Source organism: Haliotis cracherodii, unplaced genomic scaffold (genome assembly GCF_022045235.1).
Source record: "Haliotis cracherodii isolate W230 unplaced genomic scaffold, xgHalCrac1.p SCAF_15, whole genome shotgun sequence".
Taxonomy (NCBI): Eukaryota; Metazoa; Mollusca; class Gastropoda; order Lepetellida; family Haliotidae; genus Haliotis; species Haliotis cracherodii.
The window spans coordinates 33,408,781-33,434,383 of NW_027266270.1; the positions used below are offsets into that span (position 1 = coordinate 33,408,781).

At 39.0% G+C, this 25,603-nt stretch overlaps 1 protein-coding gene across 5 annotated transcripts in view; it reads left to right on the forward strand.

Annotated features, from left to right (window-relative positions):
* Window positions 1-3,640: 3,640 nt before the first annotated feature.
* The window catches only part of LOC139462534 (B-cell CLL/lymphoma 9 protein-like), a 144,758-nt gene continuing 122,795 nt past the window's right edge, over window positions 3,641-25,603 (forward strand). For 3 of the 5 annotated variants that reach the window (XM_071244322.1, XM_071244323.1, XM_071244324.1), the window contains exon 1: window positions 3,641-3,731. In XM_071244322.1, the coding sequence (XP_071100423.1) occupies window positions 3,707-3,731 (25 nt within the window). In that variant the 5' untranslated portion in view covers window positions 3,641-3,706. Of the gene's footprint in view, window positions 3,732-15,550; window positions 15,595-18,021; window positions 18,046-25,603 lie in introns of those variants that run through there. The other 2 variants (XM_071244326.1, XM_071244328.1) reach the window with 2 other exon arrangements.

Sequence of the window (25,603 nt, forward strand, 5' to 3'; positions counted from 1 at the left end):
TGCGTCCCTTGGGCACGCCAGAAACCTATAATTGTGGGTTCGAATCCCGGTTCGCCCCGATTCTGTTTCTAGGTATGTCAGCACCATACCCGTGCTCGTGGGTTTCACCGAAGTGGTAAACATATGAGACCTGCCTCACTTAGGGCTTTCCCTCCACATTAAGCTGACACGCCGCGATATAACTGGAATACTGTTAAAAGCGGCGTTAAACTCAACTCACTCACTCACTTAAGCAAGTCTAGATTGCCTTGGATCTGAAATTAAAGATTAATCTGGACTCCAATTGGATTTTATTCTTTTATTTTGTAGATATATGTTTTTAAATAAGATAAATTTATTTCTAGGACTAAATGTCAGTCTAATGATACATGTCCTAGCAACGCCACAATGAGAGAATAATGAAGTTGAAGTCCATCAAAATCAACTCGGTATTCATTGGCAACACAGCTTCTATAGTGCCACTTAAAGAACTCCTTCAGTTTTATGGTCCACTCACTACCAACATCAAACAGGTCTACTTATCTTCTGATCAGTTGTCATTCCTTCATAGCCCCTACCGTTTTCAAATGTAATCAGCGTCATTATTAAAAGTTCATCTACTGACACCAAAGACTGTATTGTGCGAAACACGAATATATGCCAACAAGCGTCAATAGGTCTGGGTATGTTGACAATATGATTAACAGTTAAAGAACGTGTTGTTTATGCCTATGTCACACTTATTGGATGCCATGGGCGGATACAGCTCCTTTAAAAAGGGGAGGGGGGTGGGGGTGGGGGGGTGCACAATTAAGATCTCTTTATTGTCTTTGGTGGTAATTTATACAGAAATAAAGATTTTTTTCGAAATAACCCCCCCCCCCCCCCCCCCCCCCCCCCCACACACACACACACACACCTCTGTATCCGCCCATGGACAACGACTATTAATAACAATGAAAAGTGCAAGATTGAAGGTTTGATGGAAAAATGCTACCCAAAACACACGCCTGAACGCAACGAGTGGTTTAGCCTATGCAATGGCAATATATTACAGGAACACTCAATGTGGGTATAAAATGTTAATTCAAGATAAAACTGAATTATATTCTTGGAAGGTTTATTCGACGTTTTATTTCTTATTATCCGCGTTCCCTCAATAATGACGCTGGGTATAGTACATCCTGTATTTGTACATGTTGCAGTATGACAAACAAGCAGAATCATCTCGCTTTATATACTCACGTGATCTACGCTGCGAGACTGCAGGAAGTAAGTCTATATAAATAATGAACGGTTCGTCCCATTCCTGAATATAACATATACTCAACAATGACATAATCCCAATAAATAGCTTCATATTTGTTTGTGTCATTGTATATCATTCTACATATCCCTGCACATCCTTGTGTCCATCCTTGCATACACTGATATACAATATATCCTTGTACGCCCTTGTACGTATCCTTATATCCGGGCACGGATTATAGGGGATTTTTTACAGCAATTCTCCCAGAGAATTGTATTAGTTGCTTCGAGCTGACTGACTGGTTCGTTCCAGTTATTTCATTGTTTGCGAAGAGCCCCACAATAACGTGCCGTCTAATTGAGGATGTCGTCACTGACGATTTTATGTGACGTCGTCCCTACAATATAGACGAAATGAGCTGATGTCTCAATCTGACATAAGGAAACCCACATATTTTCTGAAAAAAGGAAAATTTTTAATATAAAGAAGAAACTCCTCGCAACTCGGATTTATTGATTAACTGACCTTCATAAATTGAAAGTTCAACGCCAAGGCGACTTACAAAATTAATTCACTCCGAGCAGATAATCAATAATTCTTCGTTGTTCGTAGGTTATTCTCCAAGTATACACCTATCACACATCCTTGTGAATATATATGTCCTTGTGCGCCTTGTGTACACGTATATAGATTATTATACGAGCATGGGTGCCATACTGGGTTTTCGAAACGAGTGTCAGAATTCTTGTATTTCCCAAGCGAGAACGAGGGTTCTTACACGAGTTTCGTAAAATCAATGTGACACACATTGAAGTGCAATGATTTCTTTGTTACCAATTATTTCTTAATACTGTTAAGTTCCCCTTTAGACCCGTGAAGATTCCGGGGTAGAATAGGTCTTCAGCAACCCATGCTTGTCGTAAAAGGTGACTATACTTGTCGTAAAAGGCGACTAAAGGGATCGGGTGTTCAGGCTCGCTGACTTGGTTGATGCATGTCATCGATCCCAATTGCGTGGATCGATGCTCATGATATCAATCACTGGATTGTCTGGTCCAGACTCGATTATTTACAGACCGCCTTCATATAGCTGGAATATTGCTGAGTGCGGCGTTAAACAACAAACCAACCAATAGAAAAATACACTGATCACGACCGCCGTCATAGAAGACTACAATTGTCGATTGACGTCAATATTCTTTAGCTATTACGTCGTTTCTAGTGTGACGTCATTTCGACCTTACCCAAATTTTAATATAATGATGACTCCCTGAATAGAATCCGACCTCGGAAATGTCGGACAAGTCCATTTTACGAACAGGTAGGTTAAGTTTGGAATTTTCCACATATTCTCACAATTTTCAAGTCAATTAACTGTACCTTTTCTCCAAATACCGATTGTCATATTTCTCCCACTTTGGATGCGAGACGTTCGGCCACTGCGTTTATCTGCGTAGCCCAGCTCCATGTATGGGGAACAACTTAAACACTTACCTCTAAAAAATAGCATCGTCCAATAAAGGGTGTCATCAACACTTGTTGCGAGCGCATATTCAAATCGCCAGAAATGACGTCATGATAGAACAATGTTTTATCGTGAAATAAACCACACTTCGTTCTGCATTGTTTTCTTGGCGTAGCTACCTTATATCACTCAGTGTTTTATTGTACGATAAACAACTCCCACCAGTCGTTTATTCCTTAGATAAACCCAAGTATATCCTCGTATGCGAGCGGATATGCATACTTGTCCGATCGCGGATCCTATAAACACCTTGTACAGTGTAACCCAATACGCCACAGCAACGTCAGGAAAAGTATACGGTATATCAAGATCCGCGGATAGATCTGTTTGGAAAAGGAAGGGTGCGTTTTGCGGTCACAAGTTAACACACAGTGACACGCAACATCACCTATAACACATTCATATGTGGAAATGTAGCTACGAATGGCTGTTCTTTAAATACATATTTGAAATCGTATATATATTGACATATTTAAACGGAAAATGGTGAAATATTGATATGAACTTATCTTTCCATCTTGGCTACAATAGTATCACAACAGCTGTTTCATGTTAGTGTTTCAACTGATCCTATTGTTTCATATGACATTTATACGTTTAAGATATCAAAATTTGTTTGTTCCACAAGTCAAGAATTTAAATAAATATAAAGGCAGCGTTAGAGTATCAATAACATGTAGGAATCCTTTAAAGAAATCAGAGTAAGTGTGGCCTTAGCCAAACAAAAGCGATGAAATGCAAACCACTAGCTGATAACAGTGCCCCCGGGGGCTATACTGCTTGCTACTTTTGTGCAGCTTTGTTTTACCGCCAATTTACACGTTGAAGATTACAGCCAATCCACTTCAGAGATTTAGTCACGTGACTATGTTTGCTCCATCGTTCAACATGGAGGTCACGCAGTCTTTGGGAGGGTGAACGTGACCAAAAAAATCGACAGACTACGAAGCGTTATGCCCAGGAAGAGTAAAAGTCAAGGTAGGGTTAGAAAATAGAATTATTTTGCTGACATGTGAGTCTGACCCGCGGATCTCAGTTGATTATTTAAATACAATGGTGTAAACATGCGCGGAAGCGCGCTCTATATACAGCTCAAAGACTAGCGTGCTTGAAGTATGTTGTTCTCGGCGCTGTTCGCACGTGTGGGGTGATATATACAAAATACCACACACCAATGGCGTCTGTTTGATAAATAATGTTATACCCCATGTTTGGCTGCAGGAGATCGATTGTTTGCTGCCATGCTGTGTGTGAGCACTGATCGTTTCCTAGTTTTGCACAAGAGCTGTTCGCGTGTTTATTTCAGCAATTTAAAGATATCCCCGGTTTGTCAACAGGATATCAGGTGAACGGATATGAATGCTAAAATAACACTGGGAAATATAACGTCAGGGTGAGAATATATAACTCGGTCATCATTGCAATAATTATTTTGTTTATCGTACATCATTCAAGCATAGGAGTAATGTTTACATCGACGTCTTCAAATCGCAATATATTACAGATGAATCAGTCGTGACTCTTATTTTGACTCATACAGTTTCAGAATTCCATGATTCAAGACTGATTCAAAATACTACTTAATTTTGCAAAGATTTTTTAAGGAATTATTATAATAGGAGAAATTTCTGAAGCAAAATGTGTTGCACACTCTTGACAATATTGGCACATGCCTGGATAACCATATGAATTCGGCCAAACCAGCTTCTATGAATTGACTTTGCAATCATAGATGGTCCTTATTTTGACATTTTGAAATGTTTAGATTCACCAGTGTTGATTACATGGATGATAACGAAAAATAAACCAACCCTTTCCACATGTTTCAACCAGTCTTAACAATGTTGCATATGAAAAAAAGATCGGTAATGGATAACCCATTGTAACTGTATTTTAGCTAACACCAAAATAGTATCCAGGGTCGATGTTTTGAAATGTATTCAAACAGCAACATTTCATCTTTGCTATCTGTTTTGTTTTGGGTCTCTGGTACTCAACATTGTGTTGCTGAGTTACAGTTTTCATTAGCATAAGCACTCATGTCGTACAATGCACCATGTCGACATTGGTACACACATGTGCATAGCCATACACATACCAACTGTTTTTGGGAGGATCCAGTGTTGGGATATAACTGTCACATCCTGTAACCCCTGCCAGGAAATAGTACCGCCCTAGTAACTGCTATGTAGGTAATAAGGTATGTGTTGGTGCATATTGGTAAACAACTACCATTAGACATTGAAAGGCGAGTAATTATAGCGAAAGCCCAACATGATAGTTATGCAACACATGTCATTATCATGTGTCATGTGTGAAAAATTGTTACTATGACAGTATTCATATGATATGCTTAAACATATTGATGAAGATCTGTGCGTATGTTTGGGAATGGCCTTACATCATGTTCCTAAGAGAAGTAGCCACACTTTATTCCTTGTCTGTGAATAATCGGATGTAAGGGATTATGGTGATGCTGTTGATAATAGTTGTCCCAGAAGTAAATCCCTTACATTGGGGTGGCGGTGGGGTAGCCGAACTTTTAAAGCGTTCACTTGTCACGCCAAAGCTCCGGGTTTGATTCTCCACATGTGTACAATGGGTGAAGTCCTTTTCTGGTGTCCTCTGCCGCGATGTTGCTGTAATATTGCTAAAAGCAACGTAAAACCATACTCACTCACTTACATTCATGTACATCATGGGGTGGGGTCCATGTTAACCTAACATATTGTTTGCATAGTTATATATAAGGTTAAATAAAAATAATTCTGAAGGGGAACTTTCAAATCTCTTAATTTCATATTGAGAGCTTGAATGGGTTGTGTCGAGGCTGAGAATGGGATGGTGTGTGGGGTGGAGTTGGGCTGATTGTTTATATGCTCTGGGATCTGTAGGAGTGACCACGTTAAGGTTATTGGGGCCCAGTAGTCCTAGATGCTGAGATTTGATGTGCAGACAGAGTTGTGTCCCTTAGGCATGCCAGAATCCTATGATCATGGGTTAAAAACTCAGACTCACCCTGATAATGAATCACCTCGTCCTTTCCTACTACTTTATTGAGATGCACGGGGATATGACTGTAACACAGCGTTAGACCCCTTACCTCATACAACATGGCATAGGTCTGAGAAACAAACATCATTGGTGGTGATACTTCGTGTCCTCATCTGATTATTGTACTGATGTTAAACAATACATCAATACATGCATGATACAGGAATGAAATTTTGTATGCTGAAAATGAATTTAAAAAGAAATTACACAAATAATGTTTCTAGTCTGACCACACAATTCATTCAGCTGCCTTTTTCGACAAGCATGGGTTGCTACGGACCTATGTTCTTTCCCAGAATCGGTGATGGTCTGTCAACATACCCTGATGGCATGGATGGTTGTTCATATAACTTCATAATATAAATCACAGTTTCTGGGGCAACTCGAAAACTGCTTACTTTAAACAACAAACACACATACATTTCGTTCTTCCTTATGAATAGATCTGATTTTTTGTAATCTTGAGATACCTTTGTCAAAGTAAATATTTACTATTTATGTTATTAAAAAAAACTGGTTATGATTTTATTTCTTAAGATTTCATCCCAATATGCAGGTAACACGTCAAATTGAACATCTTTTACATGGTAGTAGCCAAAGTTCCTAAACAACAAACAAACTTAAACGTTCATCTGGCAGGGTCATGCAGTGATAAACTGATATCAACTGATATAAACTGATATAAACTGATATACTGTTCAGAGTAGCAGTGAACCAACTCACTCACTTTAACAAAATCAAATTTAACAAAATCAAATGAATCATGTACTCTGAGAGATAAGCACTCCTTTATTTAACCTTTTAATCTTCAAAACAGTTTGACTCCCCAGTGGAGGATGAAAATTAAAATTTCACAAACATGTAACATCTGGTTTCAATTTTTTCTTTTGACAAACCTTTCAAGTAGATACACAGAATAAAAATCACAAAAGCTAACATGTCTCAGATATGAATGTGAGTGAGTAAGTATTGCTTATGCAACATCAGCAATCTTGTACACTGTTGCAGTTATTCGCAGCTTCTAAAATAAGAAAGAAAACAAATTAATTTGAAAGATATAAAAATTTCAAGTTAAATTTGACTTTGGTTTGGTAGACATGGTAGATAATATGGTTGAGATGAAGACAGAGATTGTTACATGTGAGGTGAAATAGAATATCATTATGTTTTGACCTGAATAGATGTAGATAAAAATGTCCACGTAGGTACATTTCCCTTTGGACATGTTGGAATGGTATGTTGTGGTCCACATGACTGTCTCTCCTTGACTATGTGGGTCAACTACGCCACCCTTTATTGATTAAGTCGGTAGAAGAGCAGTCTATTAATCCACAGCCACCGTGTGGTATGAGGCTGTGCACACCTCCCCAGTGACGGCCAAGACATTGCCGACGCAGCCAAAAATATTGCAACATCGTCTATTGCAGGGTTTGGTAGCCTGCTGATCGAAATGGCTAGAAATGCCCACAATCGATTGCCACAAGTTAATGATTTATTTCGACATGTGGTTACGTGGCATCAAAGATAGAGAAAAAAAATTGGGATAGTTTGATGTGTGGGAATTTGATCCCAACTTGTGATGTTTTTTTCTGTGTGGTCAATACTCTAGTATTATCTTCCTGGATGGGAATATATTTTTTTATTTTGTTTGTTTTTTCTATAGTGAAATTACTTGAAATATGATTGAAGTTAAAATGTATGTATGTAAACATGTTAATAGATTTTTGACTAAGGTGTGTTGTGTGATGTGTTTGAAATCATAATAGATTGATGTTATGGCTTACTTATGTATTTAGTGTATTATGAAAATAAACTATCAGATGATGAACAAAAATCATGAATTAGCTTCAAAAACAGTTGTTGAATTTGTACAATGGCATAATGCACCTTGATACACAAAATAAAAACACAAAAACAGAAGTATTTGCAATTTTGAATTGCCCTTTTTTTAAAAAGATCTTTCACAGGAATGTACACTGCTGTCATAATATATGAGATGGGATCTGGAAAGAGTTACCTCCCTTACTCCACATCAAGATAAATTTCAATATTATGTTAATAAGAAGTGGATTATGGCATTTATTAATGCTATTATTTCACTATTATGAAAATAGGATACTTGCACAGCCTTTATTAATGTTATGATGTGAAACATTGTTATTGTTTGATTTTCTAAGTATATATCAGTTTGGAAACATTTGAATCAAGTCCTATACTTCAGCATAATTGATTTGAACAACTAAAAGACATGATTCCACTGAGAAATAGGCATTAAATGTCAGTTAATATTTATGTTCAATCCAAGACAACATGTTTGACACTACATTGGTTCGAAACAGGATAAAGATATTTGTAGGTAGATTATGTCTACTATCTGGCATCATGGGGAGGTAGACCCATTTATCAGTTAGACTTATGAAGGTGTGACCCTGAGATGACCCAAGTTGGTTCTCACAACACTACCCGATCTAGACTGTACACAGACTCCTTCAATGTCAGATCTCAACACTACCTGATCTAGACTGTACACAGACTCATTCAGTGTCAGATCTCAACACTACCTGATCTAGACTGTACACAGACTCCTTCAATGTCAGATCTCAACACTACCTGATCTAGACTGTACACAGACTCCTTTAATGTCAGATCTCAACACTACCCAATCTAGACTGTACACAGACTCCTTCAATGTCAGATCTCAACACTACCCGATCTAGACTGTACACAGACTCCTTCAATGTCAGATCTCAACACTACCTGATCTAGACTGTACACAGACTCATTCAGTGTCAGATCTCAACACTACCTGATCTAGACTGTACACAGACTCCTTCAATGTCAGATCTCAACACTACCTGATCTAGACTGTACACAGACTCCTTTAATGTCAGATCTCAACACTACCTGATCTAGACTGTGCACAGACTCCTTCAATGTCAGATCTCAACACTACCCGATCTAGACTGTACACAGACTCCTTCAGTGACAGACCTCAACACTACCTGATCTAGACTGTGCACAGATTCCTTCAACGTCAGATCTCAACACTACCTGATCTAGACTTTACACAGATTCCTTCAATGTCAGATCTCAAGACTACCTGATCTAGACTGTACACAGACTCCTTCAATGTCAGATCTAGACTTACACAGGCTCCTTTACCCTCAGGTCACAACACCACCCAATTTAGACTTACACAGGCACCTTTAATGTCAGATCTCAACACTGATCATCACTATATCTGATTACGGAGAAACAATATTATTTTCTGATTTCAAATGTTTAGGCATTGAATAAATATCTCTCTCTATAGACATGATATATGTATCATCGCCTTAGAAACGCACATCATTCATAAAGCAAGTTTGCAACCAACAAAAACGTTTTCAGTTTAAGATATTGATAAAACATTCTTCTAATCAATCAAAGCAGGTAATGGACATGTAACCTCTGGAAACCTAGCAACTGATAGGTTGGTACACAATGATGAAAAGCCGCGATTCATGATGAAATGTCATTCCATTCCCCGAACTACTAGACACGGTAGACAGAACTATGATGGTCTAGACATTGGGACTTTTCAGTTACCCAAGGGACAGAGTTTCGGAGATTGCTACTTATTCAGTTCTGGTTATCAGGAATCAAATAATGATACATTACGAGGGAATATGGCCATGATCTCCGAACCCAAAGGTATCGTCTTGTTGTCTACGATGCCATGTCAAACGGAGCCTGGTTAACAGGATCGCTGTATCTGAAAAATATACTACTTAAAAATATACTACTTAAAAGAAGTTAAGGACCACCTGATTCTTTCAAATTATTACGCACGATCTGTCATTGAATGACAAATTACAAAGCCTCCCAAATGTGTTTTCTATGGCCAGACCTGGAGCCCCTAAACCTCTACTGTTTTTCTACCTACCATATTTAGGGAACAAAACACTGACCTACCTACCATATTTAGGGAACAAATCTCTGACCTACCTACCATATTTAGGGAACAAAACACTGATCTACCTACCATATTTAGGGAACAAAACACTGACCTACCGACCATATTTAGGAAACAAATCTCTGACCTACATACTTTATTTACGAAACATCATTTATGGGATATGGGAACTTATCTGTGGATCCCTTCTTAAAACCAGTTGTAAAGGCTAAGCATGATGCCAGGACTGTTTGACCTTTGAACACATGAACGTGGATAAATGCCTGCTTTTGTGGTGATACTATAGTGAGCACCTCGGAGGTCTAGTGGATAGAGTGTCCTGGAAAGGTCAGTGGTTTGCACCCTGGTTGCATGAAACCAAAAGAAGATAATAGATGTCTTTTGTTGTAATCCTGTCTGGCGCTTGGCAGTAAGGGGATAAAAGAAGGACACACACACACACACACACACACACACACACACACACACACACACACACACACACACACACACACACACACACAAAAACTACACTCATACAACTCAGATATGACTTAAGGCAATAAATTAAAAACACCCACGGCATTGACCTTTTAGTTATTGTTAAAATCAATAAAGGGTCTCAAGCACATGAAAAATAGTAAAGCGATTTGTCTTATAACTTTTTCCTGTCAATTTACGTTGATAGATTTATGGTGTGAACAAGTTCAGCCATCAGTTGTAATGTAAGTGTCTATTAGTGTAGGATATGGACAATTATTCCCTATCAGTCATTGTAACGAAGCTAATATGTATGTTATACCATGCCCCAAGGAGTGTAACTTCTCGGGTAGTAATCAGTACTGTGATATAGTCTCACTTGTGTATCATGTTACGGCAGGCTTTCTGCATCTTGTGATAGGCAGGGGAAATTGTTCTAGGTTTGTTCCATGCTTTTTACAAAGTTGGTGAGTAATTATTTTTTTTTCAGAATAATTTCTTTCTTTTTTGGTATTAAGTCTGTAAAAGTAGATAAATGTATCTAAAATAATTAATCATTTCCTAACTAGACATCTGGAGGTTTGTTATTCTTGTGTAAGATTGCCGTTTTATTTTGGCTTTGATCATGTTGATGGTAGAAATATGGGTTTAGTTCTAAGAGTGGGGATTAATTTGGTTTGGCAATGTTGTTGGACAAATTTATGTTTTTCTACCAAATAATGATCATTGAATGAAAGTGGTTGTTAAGTTTGACATGAGATTTATTGAGCGAGATGTGCTGTGAAGAGTTGTCCCTTCATCCTTCTCCTAATGTGAGTTCTAACTCATGCTTTACCTTGATGAGTATTATACTGGAACGTCCAATCAGTCAAAACTCTGTTGTAGGAATGATCAATGATCATCTTCCCGAGGCAAGTGAGTTAATTGACTATGAAAGTCCAGTTTCCACCCTTGTAGAACTAGGCTGGTATTATGGAGTTACATTTTGGCTGGACTAACGTGTCTATGCTTAGTCCAATCAAAATCATGCAACGAAATCGGAATCCGGTTCGTAAACTGTCGTGCAGATTTCGGTCGATTGCAGAATTTGCAAAGCATGTGCACCGCCAGCTTGTTGTCAACAGATATTTTCCAAATCAATTCATGTTTTTAATAAGGGGGCTCACGTGATTTGATGCACTTCGCGATAGATCTCGTTTATCGATCAGATCGTCTCGACTGAGCGCCTCCATTTTGTTTGAAGTAAATGCAAGTGATACAAGAGGTGGAATCTGATTGGCTCATAGGAGAGGCACAGAAGGGACATAAGTTGTAATAGCCACTGGTGGCGCTACGATGGAGCCCAGGAATTCCAGCCTAGGTCAGTTAACTCTCTTGCCTCGGGGAGATGATCAATGAATTACTGCAGAAACAATACATCATCTAGCATCTCTTCAGACGTTTGGAAGGACATTCAATTCTAAGAGGGGTAATGAGGGTAGCCTTGTGGTAATTGTGTTCACTCATCATGCCGAGGCCTGTGTTTGATTTTCCACGTGGGTACACGTGTGAAGTTGCCATGACATTGCAGAAATATTACTAAAAGGGACAAATCTTAATGCACACACCCCAATTTATGAATGGACCTTTCAGTTGGGAACTATGTTGGGAACTATGTGCTGTTTGGATATTAATTACTTACCATAGTATGTCTCTTTGCTAGAAAGCAAGTAATCGTGACACTTCAACCTGTCAAAATGAAATACTTCTGTTGGTGGAGTTAGGTAGCTTTCAAGTTGTAAGGGTATACAGTGACTGGTAACACTTAGGCTAAGTAAGACAAATGGAAGACAACATGGATTTGTCAAATGATGTTGACTGCATAAAATATATCTTCCAGTTGTCCAACTATGGGTGTGTCGGCATTCTCTTACAGCATTACCGAAGAAAGCTGCCCTTGATGAGACTTCACTGCCTTTGCCCACTCGGCTTGAAGACTGGTGATTGCTTTGTAAAGTAGCAAAACTGCAGTGACTGTAGTATTATGAATTTTTAAATTTGATTGAGTTTTAGTTTTGTGAATTCCATTATTTTTTAGACCGCCTCCATGGCCTAGTGGTAGAATGTCCGTCCAGGGAGTGGCAAGTCTGGGGTTTGATTCCCGGCCGTGTAATACCAAAACATCTGTGCCCAAACTTTGCAACGATTAGCCTGAACATGGCCCCTACCTTCAGTTTCACTAGAAGTTAGTGTTATTATATGGATGAATATTAGCTGAGCCTACTAGACTATACAAGATTCTACTTGACTGTGCAGGACTATTAGCCGAAGTCGCAGACTGCATTAGTTTCATGATGTACGTATTCAGCAGCTGATCGGTGCAAGATTTCCTGCCTATTTGCAGATTCTTTCCAAGTGTATGGGGATATCCTTAAGAATACTTAGACTTTGTAAATGTCTGTTGTGTTTTTAACCTGCATAGAGGCTCAGAGTGTGTCTGGACTGACATCAGTATTATGATACTTAGTCAGGCTCTCCATTGCAGGAATTTGACAAATGCCCCAAGTCAAGGTAGACTTGCACCAGCCTCTATTTGATTTCAAACTTTAAAAGGTGCAGTTAAATATAGCAATATCATGATGTACAATATGATGATATTTCAATGCAAACAGAATGAGCAAGTCTAGTTAGGTCTCAACCACAACATTGATATGAATTTGCTTTCAGTATCATGGTACAATGAATATAGGTTTTCAATGCTGATAGAGCTTTGGCAAGTCTAGTTAGGCCTCACAACAGTATCATGATATAATGAACATTGGTTTTCAAAGCTGACAGAACCTTGGTACGTCAAGTTAGGCCTCACAACAGTATCATGATATAATGAACATTGCTTTTCAATGCTGACAGAACCTTGGTACGTCTAGTTAGGCCTCACAACAGTATCATGATATAATGAACATTGCTTTTCAATGCTGACAGAGCCTTGGTAAGACTAATTAGGCCCCACAACGGTATCATTGTTTTCCATGATGTGTCATGAATATTGGTTTTCAATGCTGACAGAGCCTTGGTAAGTCTAGTTAGGCCCCACAACAGTATCATGATATAATGAACATTGCTTTTCAATGCTGACAGAGCCTTGGTAAGACTAATTAGGCCTCACAACAGTATCATTGTTTTCCATGATGTGTCATGAATATTGGTTTTCAATGCTGACAGAGCCTTGGTAAGTCTAGTTAGGCCCCACAACAGTATCATGATATAATGAACATTGCTTTTCAATGCTGACAGAGCCTTGGTAAGACTAATTAGGCCCCACAACGGTATCATTGTTTTCCATGATGTGTCATGAATATTGGTTTTCAATGCTGACAGAGCCTTGGTAAGTCTAGTTAGGCCCCACAACAGTATCATGATATAATGAACATTGCTTTTCAATGCTGACAGAGCCTTGGTAAGACTAATTAGGCCCCACAACAGTATCATGATATAATGAACATTGCTTTTCAATGCTGACAGAGCCTTGGTAAGTCTAGTTAGGCCCCACAACAGTATCATGATATAATGAACATTGCTTTTCAATGCTGACAGAGCCTTGGTAAGTCTAGTTAGGCCCCACAACAGTATCATGATATAATGAACATTGCTTTTCAATGCTGACAGAGCCTTGGTACGTCTAGTTAGGCCTCACAACAGTATCATGATATAATGAACATTGCTTTTCAATGCTGACAGAGCCTTGGTAAGACTAATTAGGCCCCACAACAGTATCATTGTTTTCCATGATGTGTCATGAATATTGGTTTTCAATGCTGACAGAGCCTTGGTAAGACTAATTAGGCCCCACAACAGTATCATGATATAATGAACATTGCTTTTCAATGCTGACAGAGCCTTGGTACGTCTAGTTAGGCCTCACAACAGTATCATGATATAATGAACATTGCTTTTCAATGCTGACAGAGCCTTGGTAAGTCTAGTTAGGCCCCACAACAGTATCATGATATAATGAACATTGCTTTTCAATGCTGACAGAGCCTTGGTAAGACTAATTAGGCCCCACAACAGTATCATGATATAATGAACATTGCTTTTCAATGCTGACAGAGCCTTGGTACGTCTAGTTAGGCCTCACAACAGTATCATGATATAATGAACATTGCTTTTCAATGCTGACAGAGCCTTGGTAAGTCTAGTTAGGCCCCACAACAGTATCATGATATAATGAACATTGCTTTTCAATGCTGACAGAGCCTTGTAAGTCTAGTTAGGCCCCACAACGGTATCATGATATAATGAACATTGCTTTTCAATGCTGACAGAGCCTTGGTACGTCTAGTTAGGCCTCACAACAGTATCATGATATAATGAACATTGCTTTTCAATGCTGACAGAGCCTTGGTAAGTCTAGTTAGGCCCCACAACAGTATCATGATATAATGAACATTGCTTTTCAATGCTGACAGAGCCTTGGTACGTCTAGTTAGGCCCCACAACAGTATCATGATATAATGAACATTGCTTTTCAATGCTGACAGAGCCTTGGTACGTCTAGTTAGGCCCCACAACAGTATCATGATATAATGAACATTGCTTTTCAATGCTGACAGAGCCTTGTAAGTCTAGTTAGGCCTCACAACAGTATCATGATATAATGAACATTGCTTTTCAATGCTGACAGAGCCTTGGTAATTCTAGTTAGGCCTCACAACAGTATCATGATATAATGAACATTGCTTTTCAATGCTGACAGAGCCTTGGTAATTCTAGTTAGGCCTCACAACAGTATCATGATATAATGAACATTGCTTTTCAATGCTGACAGAGCCTTGGTAAGTCTAGTTAGGCCTCACAACAGTATCATGATATAATGAACATTGCTTTTCAATGCTGACAGAGCCTTGGTAATTCTAGTTAGGCCTCACAACAGTATCATGATATAATTAACATTGCTTTTCAATGCTGACAGAGCCTTGTAAGACTAATTAGGCCTCACAACAGTATCATGATATAATGAACATTGCTTTTCAATGCTGACAGAGCCTTGGTAAGACTAATTAGGCCCCACAACGGTATCATTGTTTTCTATGATGTGTCATGAATATTGGTTTTCAATGCTGACAGAGCCTTGGTAAGTCTAGTTAGGCCCCACAACAGTATCATGATATATAACATTGGCTGGCCATGGCAAGAAGCCACATCTGTGTGTAATTTTCTTGAATCAGAATGTAACCCGAGCCCCAAGCTAGTCTGCCTTCTGACGAGAGGTAGGCAAGCAGGCAAGCATAGCCATCGAAAATACCCTGGATTCTTTCAGGGGCAGGGAGAAGTCTCCATGCTACTTACAGCACAACGCTGCTGGCTCGAAAATAAGCTTTTTACATCCCCAAGGTAAATACTTTGATTATAGAAGGTAGTTAAGATTTGAGGAGGGTAAATTTAAGAGACTGTGTTAAATGGGTTTTGGAGGGGGTGGGGTGTAGGTTTGGAGGGCTGTTGGAAGGGGGTCAGGAAGAATGGGGGTGATGCCACATCATGGGGGTTGGTGAGTTAGGGTACAGTTGGGCACAGATGACAGTTGTTAATTTGAATGGTTATGTTGAGGGAAGCTGGTTCTTGTGTGTCCTTTGTCAGGCTGAGTTGTGATGTAGATTTAAGCCTTGTTTTGATTGTGGTGTCTTTGTGCTAGTTTAGCATACTGTTTGTGTCATTGAATGTTTCACCATAATCCCTAGACTTTCAGGAATATTCCTCTTGGGGGCTAGTTTCAGGAGTTACCATGGTTTATTTTGTGTCAGAATGGTGACATTCGCAGCATTTGCACATTATCATAACAATGCAGGGTTAAACTCTCTAAAAGGGTTTTGATTAATCTTTGGTAATCTTGAAAATTCTGTAGATCCTACCAATAAATTTCGGGTTTTTGATAACCATGACAACTTGGGAGTTCTACAGAACACTTGTATTATCTGAACTATGGTACTATTCTGAAACACCGAAAACACAGAATCAGCTTAAGTCAAAACTAAAGACGAGAAAATGATTTTGGCAGTACATCTCGGAAGATATCAAATGAGATTCAAACCCATATGACAGCATTATTGTGTTTGATTATCTCATACCAAAATACCCAGAACTGATTTAATTTTTGTGGCCATTTGCCAAATATAACAAAATTTTGAATATTTGATTTCAAAGTGTCAGTATACTTTGTTTGATCAGAACACAGCCCTGTTAACGGGTGATGAATAATACTCCATTTGAGTTTTTTTAGAAGTAATGGGACTGATGTAAATTCAAATAAATGTGTTTTTTAGTAATTAATTTATGTATTGGCATGATTGTTAAGTAAAGGAATTAGACTGAAGAGTGCCTGGACAACCTTAATTTTTTCTGCTGACATGACACATTTGTCATGTTTATTAGTGTTAATCTCAAATGGAGTACCATGAGACATAATTAATAGTTACGACTTTGTCCGTGCTTCTCAGTATGTGGCTTTTAAGGATATGTTGATCAACCAAAATGGTTTCTCAATCCATACAATCTGAATTGCGACAGTGATTTTGTTAGGCCAATGAGAGTAATGTCGATTTCAACTTGATGTGCGCTCACCAGTGATAAGCGATGACCGACCTTTAAATTTGATCTCCTCAATGTTCATTAGCTTAAATATTTGTTATGTTATTGATTTTTTTCAAATCATTGATGCATGTATTTGTAGTACTGATATGCTTTCCTGAGAAGTATAAGGTCAGGAAATTGAAAAGTAAACATACATAGGACTTGTAATGGGCATGTTTTATGGTGATCTGAGTACTGCAACAACTGATTCAAAACATTTCACAGGGTCTACAGAGCTGCAGATAAGCTGTCTTCAGCAACCCATGCTTGCCGTAAAAATCGACTAACGGGTTCGGGTGGTCAGGCTCGCTGACTTTGTTGATGCGTGTCATCCATCCCAATTGCCTGGATCGATGCTCATGATGTCAATCACTGGATTGTCTGGTCCAGACTCGATTATTTACAGACCGCCGTCTAATAGCTGGAATATTGCTGAGAGCGGCGTTAAACAACAAACAAACCAAACCAAACCAAACCAAACCAAACCAAACCTACAGATAAGCTGCGTATTCGCGAAATGTACCCCCCAAAATATTCAAAACCCAATTACTTTCAATTAACTTGCATACAGAAACACATGCATTAAATGAAAAACTCAAATGTATAAAAACAGCATGTGTAAATACCTAATGAAGCTTTTCAGCATGCGTACAATTGAGCTGATGTCCGAAACACAATTACAAGCTAGTTAGAACCTTTATATACATCTAAAATGTTATTTTATTTTTTTTGAAATCTGAAAATGTTTACTCATTTTGTGAAAAACCCAATAGAGTGATGAATAGATGAGTGAAAAAATATTGGTTACCTAATGAAAAATGTTATAACCCAATCAAAATAGAAACCTTCGAGTAAAAACTCAATTGCTCAAAAAGTTATCTAGATCTCTGGGTCTATCACTGACGGATCCAAAGGGGGTGCAGGAGTGAGCACTTCCTGTTTTTCAGATACCTCGCACAGTATTCTCGTCTTCGCCTCCTCCACCGTATCCAATGTGACTTGGGTATTATGTGCACCCCATTTTTCAAGATGCTGGATGACTGTCTATGATAATTTGTGTCACGTGTTTGACAGTAGAGTATTTTCATTTGATGTTTGCACATATCATTGTTTAGTCTGCACCTTTTGTCAATTCATCGTCAATTTCATTTTTTGTGTATATTTCATCCCCATATCCATCTTGTGTTTTTGCAGTGGCGTGATGTCTTGGCGTGACAGGTGAAGTTCTATCCTAGTTTATTTTGCACACATTACTAACATGTTAGATTAATTTGTTGGCAACACTGGAAAGATCAACCTCATTTTTTAGTTATTTATTTATTTGTTTATTTATTTATGATTATTTTTATATTTTTATTTGATGTTAATTGTCTTCTTTAACAGTTTTAAGTCCTTTTTCTATTCCTGTATTTTGGCTACTGTCCAGTACACAATATAGCCGAGGCTTTTGAATTTCCATGTGCATATCTTAAACCAACTTTTCTTTTTGGCGTTAATCAAGAACATGAAGAACGAGACAGAAAGCATTTTGAACATATTTTTTATTTTTTAAAATATAAGAGTATTTGTTGACTGTTCACCTACTGTGTTGAGAAATACCCATTTCATATATTTTCTAGTGCAAAGGTAAGAACATTTCCTAGTAGAAAGTAAAAACATTGTTTTTGTGAGGTTGATTTGATATTGTTGCCCAGTTACTCATATCACTGTTAGTTTGTTTTTCCGTATGAATTACGTTGTAGATATTATATGAAGAAAACTTTTGTTACTTTTGAAAGTACAATTAATGATCAAATTTGCTTTGAAACTGTTGAAAAGACTGAATATACTCCTGAGTTTTTAGTTTGGACCTGAACATTGGAACTTTGAGGGATTAATGTTGGTATGATCATGACACTTTATGTAGTTCTAGTTTAGCCATTTTCACAGCATGCAGTGTTTAGAGTAGATGTAGTTGTCTCCCTTGGATCACCATGTCGTTTTGAAAAGAAAAGTGAAGATGAAAATGCATTTGAAACTATTGATTATTTCTTCCTGTACCTGATCTCTTAAAGAATGCTTTGAAACTTCTTTGCTCCTAGACTTGGCAAATGAAGATTCAAGCTGCCAATTTTTTTCCCAAATAAACTAAATTAAAATAAATTAAAGCTTATGTTGGTTGCAAAATTTCTAAAAGAATATATTTTCTTAACTGTATGCCTTCATTTATTTTCAGTCAATGACTATAATCTGGAGTAAATGATGCTACTGGGTCACAGTAATATTTTGTCTTATAACAGACTCAAAGTGTGAATTTTAGCATTTTCAGCTTCAATTGTTCAGTTATTGCACCATTTAATTGTCTATTTCTGAAACACGTTAAATTTGTCTTTTCTGTGGTTGCACAATGATGAGAAGAGATGTTGTTGAGCAAATATGTCATCTGTGTCTTATATGTTGTGTGTCTGCATGCTGCAACAAGTGGGTGAGTGAGTGAGTGAGTTTTAGGCATCTTTCAGCAATATGACAAGGATAATGGCTGGAGACTCCCAACCATTCCTCCAGGCCCCTTTCTGTAACCTGCAAGAAGACTTTTTTGTCCCCTTATCGATGAATGTTATGTACCAAACCAATCAGACATGTATGTATGACTTCAAGTACTTTGAGCCCATTTCTGGTGTCCTCCGCCATGATGTTGCTGGAATATTGCTAAAACGTCATTATACATCCTCACTCACTCAAGAACTTTGGTCAAAGAATACCTCAGGAATATATGAGGGGGAATATATGTGAATCATTACACAACAAGTTGACAATTCTTTTAGCTATGCCCGTCTGTGCTTAGACGGAATCCAGTGTAAAAGATGGCCATGAGTGGGACAGGAGGACTTCGCTATTTGGCTTGTCCTGGAATAACACGAGTTGGTCACAAATGGCATAGATCCCACCCAGAGGGAGAGGAATGGATGTGATGCTGTCTATATGACAGACCATTACAATAACCAAGCCTGTCTGCACATTCAGCTGTTGATGCTGGCTCACCATGACATGTCATTTTTTCCTGTAATTTGTCCTTCCTTGCAACAAATACTTGAGGGTATATCAATATAATTCAAACAGCTTATGGGGCAGTTGGGTAGGTTAGTGGGTAAGGTGTTCGCTCTTCACACCAACGGCCTGGGTTCGATTCCTCTCATTGGTACAATGTGTTAAGCCCATTATCCCCTACTTGTGATATTGCCGGAATATTGCTTAAAGCTCACTCACTCGCTCACTCAAACAGCATATGTATGCCTTTGGTTGTGGCAATGTAGGTTTGTTTTGATCAAATCAAACTATCTGCACAACCAGTACATTAAACTAACATGCTTAGTCCCTGAAATAAAGTTACCTCTTAGGTCAAGTAACTGTGCTTGACACTAACACTGGTCCGCTGGTCAGAGTCTGGTATGTGTTCTTAAGGACCAGTAAAATAAAACAAATTGTGGTCCGGTTGTAGTGTTATTTTGGGGACGAACAAAGTAATTGAAGTTTGTACAAGTTTTGAAATCAGCGATAGATCGAGTCTAAACTCTAAGCACTATTGTGTCTCGTAGAGATCCAATCTCATTGAAATTTTCGAGGTTGCATGATTAGGAATCACATTCCGACTGTCACTTTCATCATCTGGTAAGCGACGCTCTGATTGGTTGGATGAAAGGTCGTTCTGACGTGACCACTAATGGGATGTCTTCAGATCTTTGTTTAGCGATTCTGAGAACTAAGGTCTGATTTCAATGAGATTGAGTAGAGATCCAACAGGACCAGATTTCTCTTGGTGCTGGTCCTTTGGACCGCTGAAAAAATTTGGCTGTTTGTACTAGTCCGGATTTATGCCGATTTATTGTGCTAGCCCACTGAGATACCATGTCGCAGTTTAACATGAATACCCCACTCACACACAGTTTACTGACTCCAAGCCTAGCAGTCCTTGTTTTAGCCCCTTAATGCCAAGCGCCAGACAGGGTAACAACATCTTTTAACGTCTTTTGGTATGACGCGGCTGGGGATCAAACCCCGGACCCTCCTCTCTCTGGGCGGACGCTCTACCTCTAGGTCACGGAGGCGGTGCTAGAGCTGAGAACATGGAGAAGGGATGAGAGTGAAATGGAGGTGACTGTTTTATGGACTATCTGCTGTGGGTTCTGTAAGAGAGACTAGCAGTACTTGAGAATTAGCTGTAGTTACATACAGTTATAAGACTTCTCCATAACCACAGGACAAACAGCTTTGAGATTATCAGAGGAGGTAATATGATCCTTACCTAATCGTGCTACAAACTGACAGGGGTTGGTAAAGCGTTCACTCAAAACACCTAAGACCCAGGTTCGATTCCTCACATGTGTGAGGCCCATTTCTGATATTTCTGGAATATTGCTAAAAGCGGCGTAAAACCGTACTCACTCACTCATTCAGACTGACAGGAGCTGGTGTCATTGACCATGCTGACTCCTGAAAAACCATGACTCTCATCTTCCTGAGGCAAGGGAGTTAACTGACTATATAAGTCCATTTTCCACCCTTGTCGAACTATGTTGGAATTTTGTGGCTTGAATGAGTGCCACCAGTTGCTATTACAAGTTATGTCCCTTCTATGTCTCTTCTACTGACTAATCAGATTCCATTGCTAAATCGTGGGGGCCAGTCTGACCAATGATCAAAATCTATATTGTAAGGAAATCGGTCTTATCTTGCAAAGCACATCAAATCATTTGAGCACTATGATTATGAACATGAAAAGATTTGGAAAATATGTCAACGTCCATTTGACGGTACACATGCTTTGCACATCCTGCAATCGACCAAAATCTGCACGTTGAAATCCATGTTTATGAACCAGATGTCTAGATTGTTACACAATTTTGATTGGACTATGCACAGACTCGTTAGACTCAGAATTCCAGCCTAGTTTATCTCGTGAAGATTTGACCCTCCATGTCTAAGTAATAAGGTCCTTTCATCATATATTTCTTGAACCATTGAAACTTGAATTGTTTGCCTAGGAAATGCATGACATATCATATGAAATCACATTAGTCTGAAGCATTGATTTTTGTGAAGTTATGTTTTCAATTCAATTAAATCCAAAAAGCATGCTGTGACAGAAATTTAAAAAATAGTAATGTTAAATGAGGTAAATATTTAATGAAGCACTCATAATAGGTTTGAATGTCAACATTTTGCATAATAGTTTTCTGCTATTTAGGTATACAGGCTTTTGTTTATGTAGGATCATTTGATATGATTACTTGCATGTTTGAACATTTGGAAAGCAGTTGATTATGTCTTATGCGCGGGTGCCCTACTTTCCACCAGAACTTGAATACACTCTTGCTAGAAAGGGATAAGGTTGCTTCTGTGCCTCCTGTCGTGTGGCTTTGCTTGGCATAGAGAAGCCTAAAGAACATGAATACAAGAAACGTTTATGGAAAACATTTTTTTTATTCTTTGTGACATTTCAGGGCTATTTCTTGATGTCATTACAAACAATGGGGAACTTGTTCTCGTAGTCTGTCTCACAGTCCCTGAACCATCTTATTTTTCCTTTCCGCCCTTTCTGTAATGCACTAGCCATGTAAGAAGCAAGTCTAGATTTTCCTCAAGTCTCACTGGGGCTCCTTTTCAATTTATATGGAGTTATTTGTTTGTATCTAAATTTTCAGAGAACACATAAGATATTGCACCAGTGAGTTGTAACAGCCCTAGTAGGTGAGGATACATAAGATATTGCACCAGTGATTTGTTATGGCCCTGGCAGGTGAGAATACATAAGATATTGCACCTGTGAGTTGTAATAGCCCTAGTAGGTGAGAACACATAAGGTATTGCTCCAGTGAATTGTAACATCCCTAGTAGGTGAGAATACATACGATACTGCACAAGTGAGTTGTAACAGCCCTAGAAGGTGAGAATACATAAGGTATTGCACCAGTGATTTGTAACAGCCCTAGTAGGTAAGAAGACATAAGATATTGCACAAGTGAAATGTATTAGCCCTGGCAGGTGAGAATATATGATATTGCACCAGTGAGTTGTAATAGCCCTGGTTGGAGGCAATGCATAAGATATTGCACCTGTGAGTTGTAATAGCCCTGGAAGAAGGGAATACATGATATTGCACCAGTGAGTTGTAACAGCCCTGGTAGGTGAGAATACATAAGATATTGCACCAGTAAGTTGTAATAGCCCTAGTAGGTGGGAATACATACGATATTGCACCAGTGAGTTGTAACAGCCCTGGTAGGTGAGAATACATAAGATATTGCACCAGTAAGTTGTTATAGCCCTGGCAGGTGGGAATACATACGATATTGCACCAGTGAGTTGTAACAGCCCTGGCAGGTGGGAATACATACGATATTGCATCATTGAGTTGTTATAGCCCTAGTAGTCGGGAAGACATAAGATATTACACCAGTGAGTTGTTATAGCCCTAGTAGGTGGGAATACATAAGATATTACACCAGTGATTTGTAACAGCCCTGGCGGGTGGGAATACATACGATATTGCACCAGTGAGTTGTAACAGCCCTGGCAGGTGGGAATACATAAGATATTACACCAGTGAGTTGTTATAGCCCTAGTAGGTGGGAATATATAAGTAGTGTATCACTGAGTTGTAATAGCACTAGTAGGCAAGAATGTTGTTTACATCTTTGAAGACTGTAGGTTAGCCTGCAGCAGGGAGGCTGCGTGGATGACCTGGGTCAGTCTCACCTCTGTGTAACCCCAGATGTTTCACTGGCCACTCCCTCACCACAGTGATAAACACACAGCTGTCTTGTACCACTCAGTCTCACGCGGAGTTATCTCTCTTGATGTGCAGCACCGCACTCGCAGCCAGTTGTTAGCTGAGAGATATTGTCCACTTCCAACAACCGGTGAAAAGTTTGCCATGTCAGTGAGGAACTGTCTCTAGTTCAGCTTCATGTTTGGTTGTCAACTACCTCAAACCAGTGATGGTAGTTCAGCTTCGTGTTTGGTTGTCAACTACCTCAAACCAGTGATGGTAGTTCAGCTTCCTGTTTGGTGGTCAACTACCTCAAACCAGTGATGGCAGTTCAGCTTCATGTTTGGTTGTCAACTACCTCAAACCAGTGATGATAGTTCAGCTTCATGTTTGGTTGTCAACTACCTCAAACCAGTGATGGTAGTTCAGCTTCATGTTTGGTTGTCAACTACCTCAAACCAGTGATGGTAGTTCAGCTTCATGTTTGGTTGTCAACTACCTCAAACTAGTGATGGTACAGATGCTACCATCATGTTTACCATGCCACAACTTTCTGTGAACAGTTTGGTCCTTTGAAGTGCCAAGATTGGGTTTGAATCCCAGATTCACCTTGATTATCATCCTTGGTCTGTCTGCACCATTCTCACTTGTTGGATTCATCAAAGTGATATAGCACACAAGACTGTTGTCTCACATTATGTTAACAAACTATAACTATTGAAGGCCCAACATGTCGCCATCAACAAGAGGTACAGATGGACCAGTTGTCAAATTTGCTGTGCAGAGTTACATCCCTTAGGTGTGCCAGGATCCTATGTATGTGGGTTCAAAGTTAATTTAGAGCATGGTTATCAGTTTTGTCAGCACAGTTCACATGCTTTTGGGTTTCACCAAAGTGGTAAACGTCTCTGACCTTAATCACTTCCTTCAACATGAAGTTGACACACCCGGATAGCACTGAAATAGTGTATGAAGCTGCGTCAACTCAAACCCACTCACTCAGCTGTCAACAGTCTGCTGGACTAACAGCTACTTGAATTAATGATTTTGCACAGTATTGATTTTTACATTCTAAATATCGCTATGGTCATTAACCAGCAAAGATATCAGGTTCAGAATATTTTGTTCCATTGCTGGACAAAAACCTCTATGCACTCCAACATAATTGAACACAAGATTCTCTTGTGAGCTATGTCTTGTCAAACAAGGTGTTGTGGTCTTCAAGTCACCTAGAACTATGTCTTGTGAAACATAGTTTCTGACTGGCAGTTCATCCTATACACCTAAAATATGTTAGACCCATGAAGATCCGGGGTCTTCTGCAACCCATGCTTGCTGTAAAAGGCGACCATGCTTGTCGTAAGAGGCAACTAACGAGATCGGGTGGTCAGACTCGCTGACTTGATTGATGCATGTAATCAATCCCAATTGCATGGAGCCATGCTCATGATATCAATCACTGGATTGTATGGTCAAGACTCTATTATGGACAGACCGGCGTCATATAGCTGGAATATTGCTGACCTGTGTTAAACAACAAACAAAAATGAAATATGTTTCGCTGATATTACATTAGGAGTAAGTTGGTCTTGTTTTCTGCTCATAGCATTTGACAAGATGGCAATTCTGGGTTAGACTAGTTCCCCAACAGCCCTGTCTTGTGAGGTGACTAACTGGATTGGGTAGTCTGGCTTGGTGATATCATGTAGTAATATCCCAATGTCGTGGATCATTGCTTATGATATCAATTATGGCCAAGACGTGATATATTTCCTCATCGCTGTCTTTTTGCTGGAATATTGCATCATTAAACATGAAACAAACAAAACACATAACAAGATCATAAAGGTTTGGTTTCCGAGATGCCAATAGCTGGTAGATTACAGGGCCATACCAACTTTTGCAATGGTCATCCAACAGGTCAGGGTTTGAGTTGGACATGGACCCTGGGCAGTGGTCAGCTGATTTAATTTTCCATTAAGCTGGTCATTGTTTATGTGCTATAAGTGCTGTGTGCTCACCACTGGA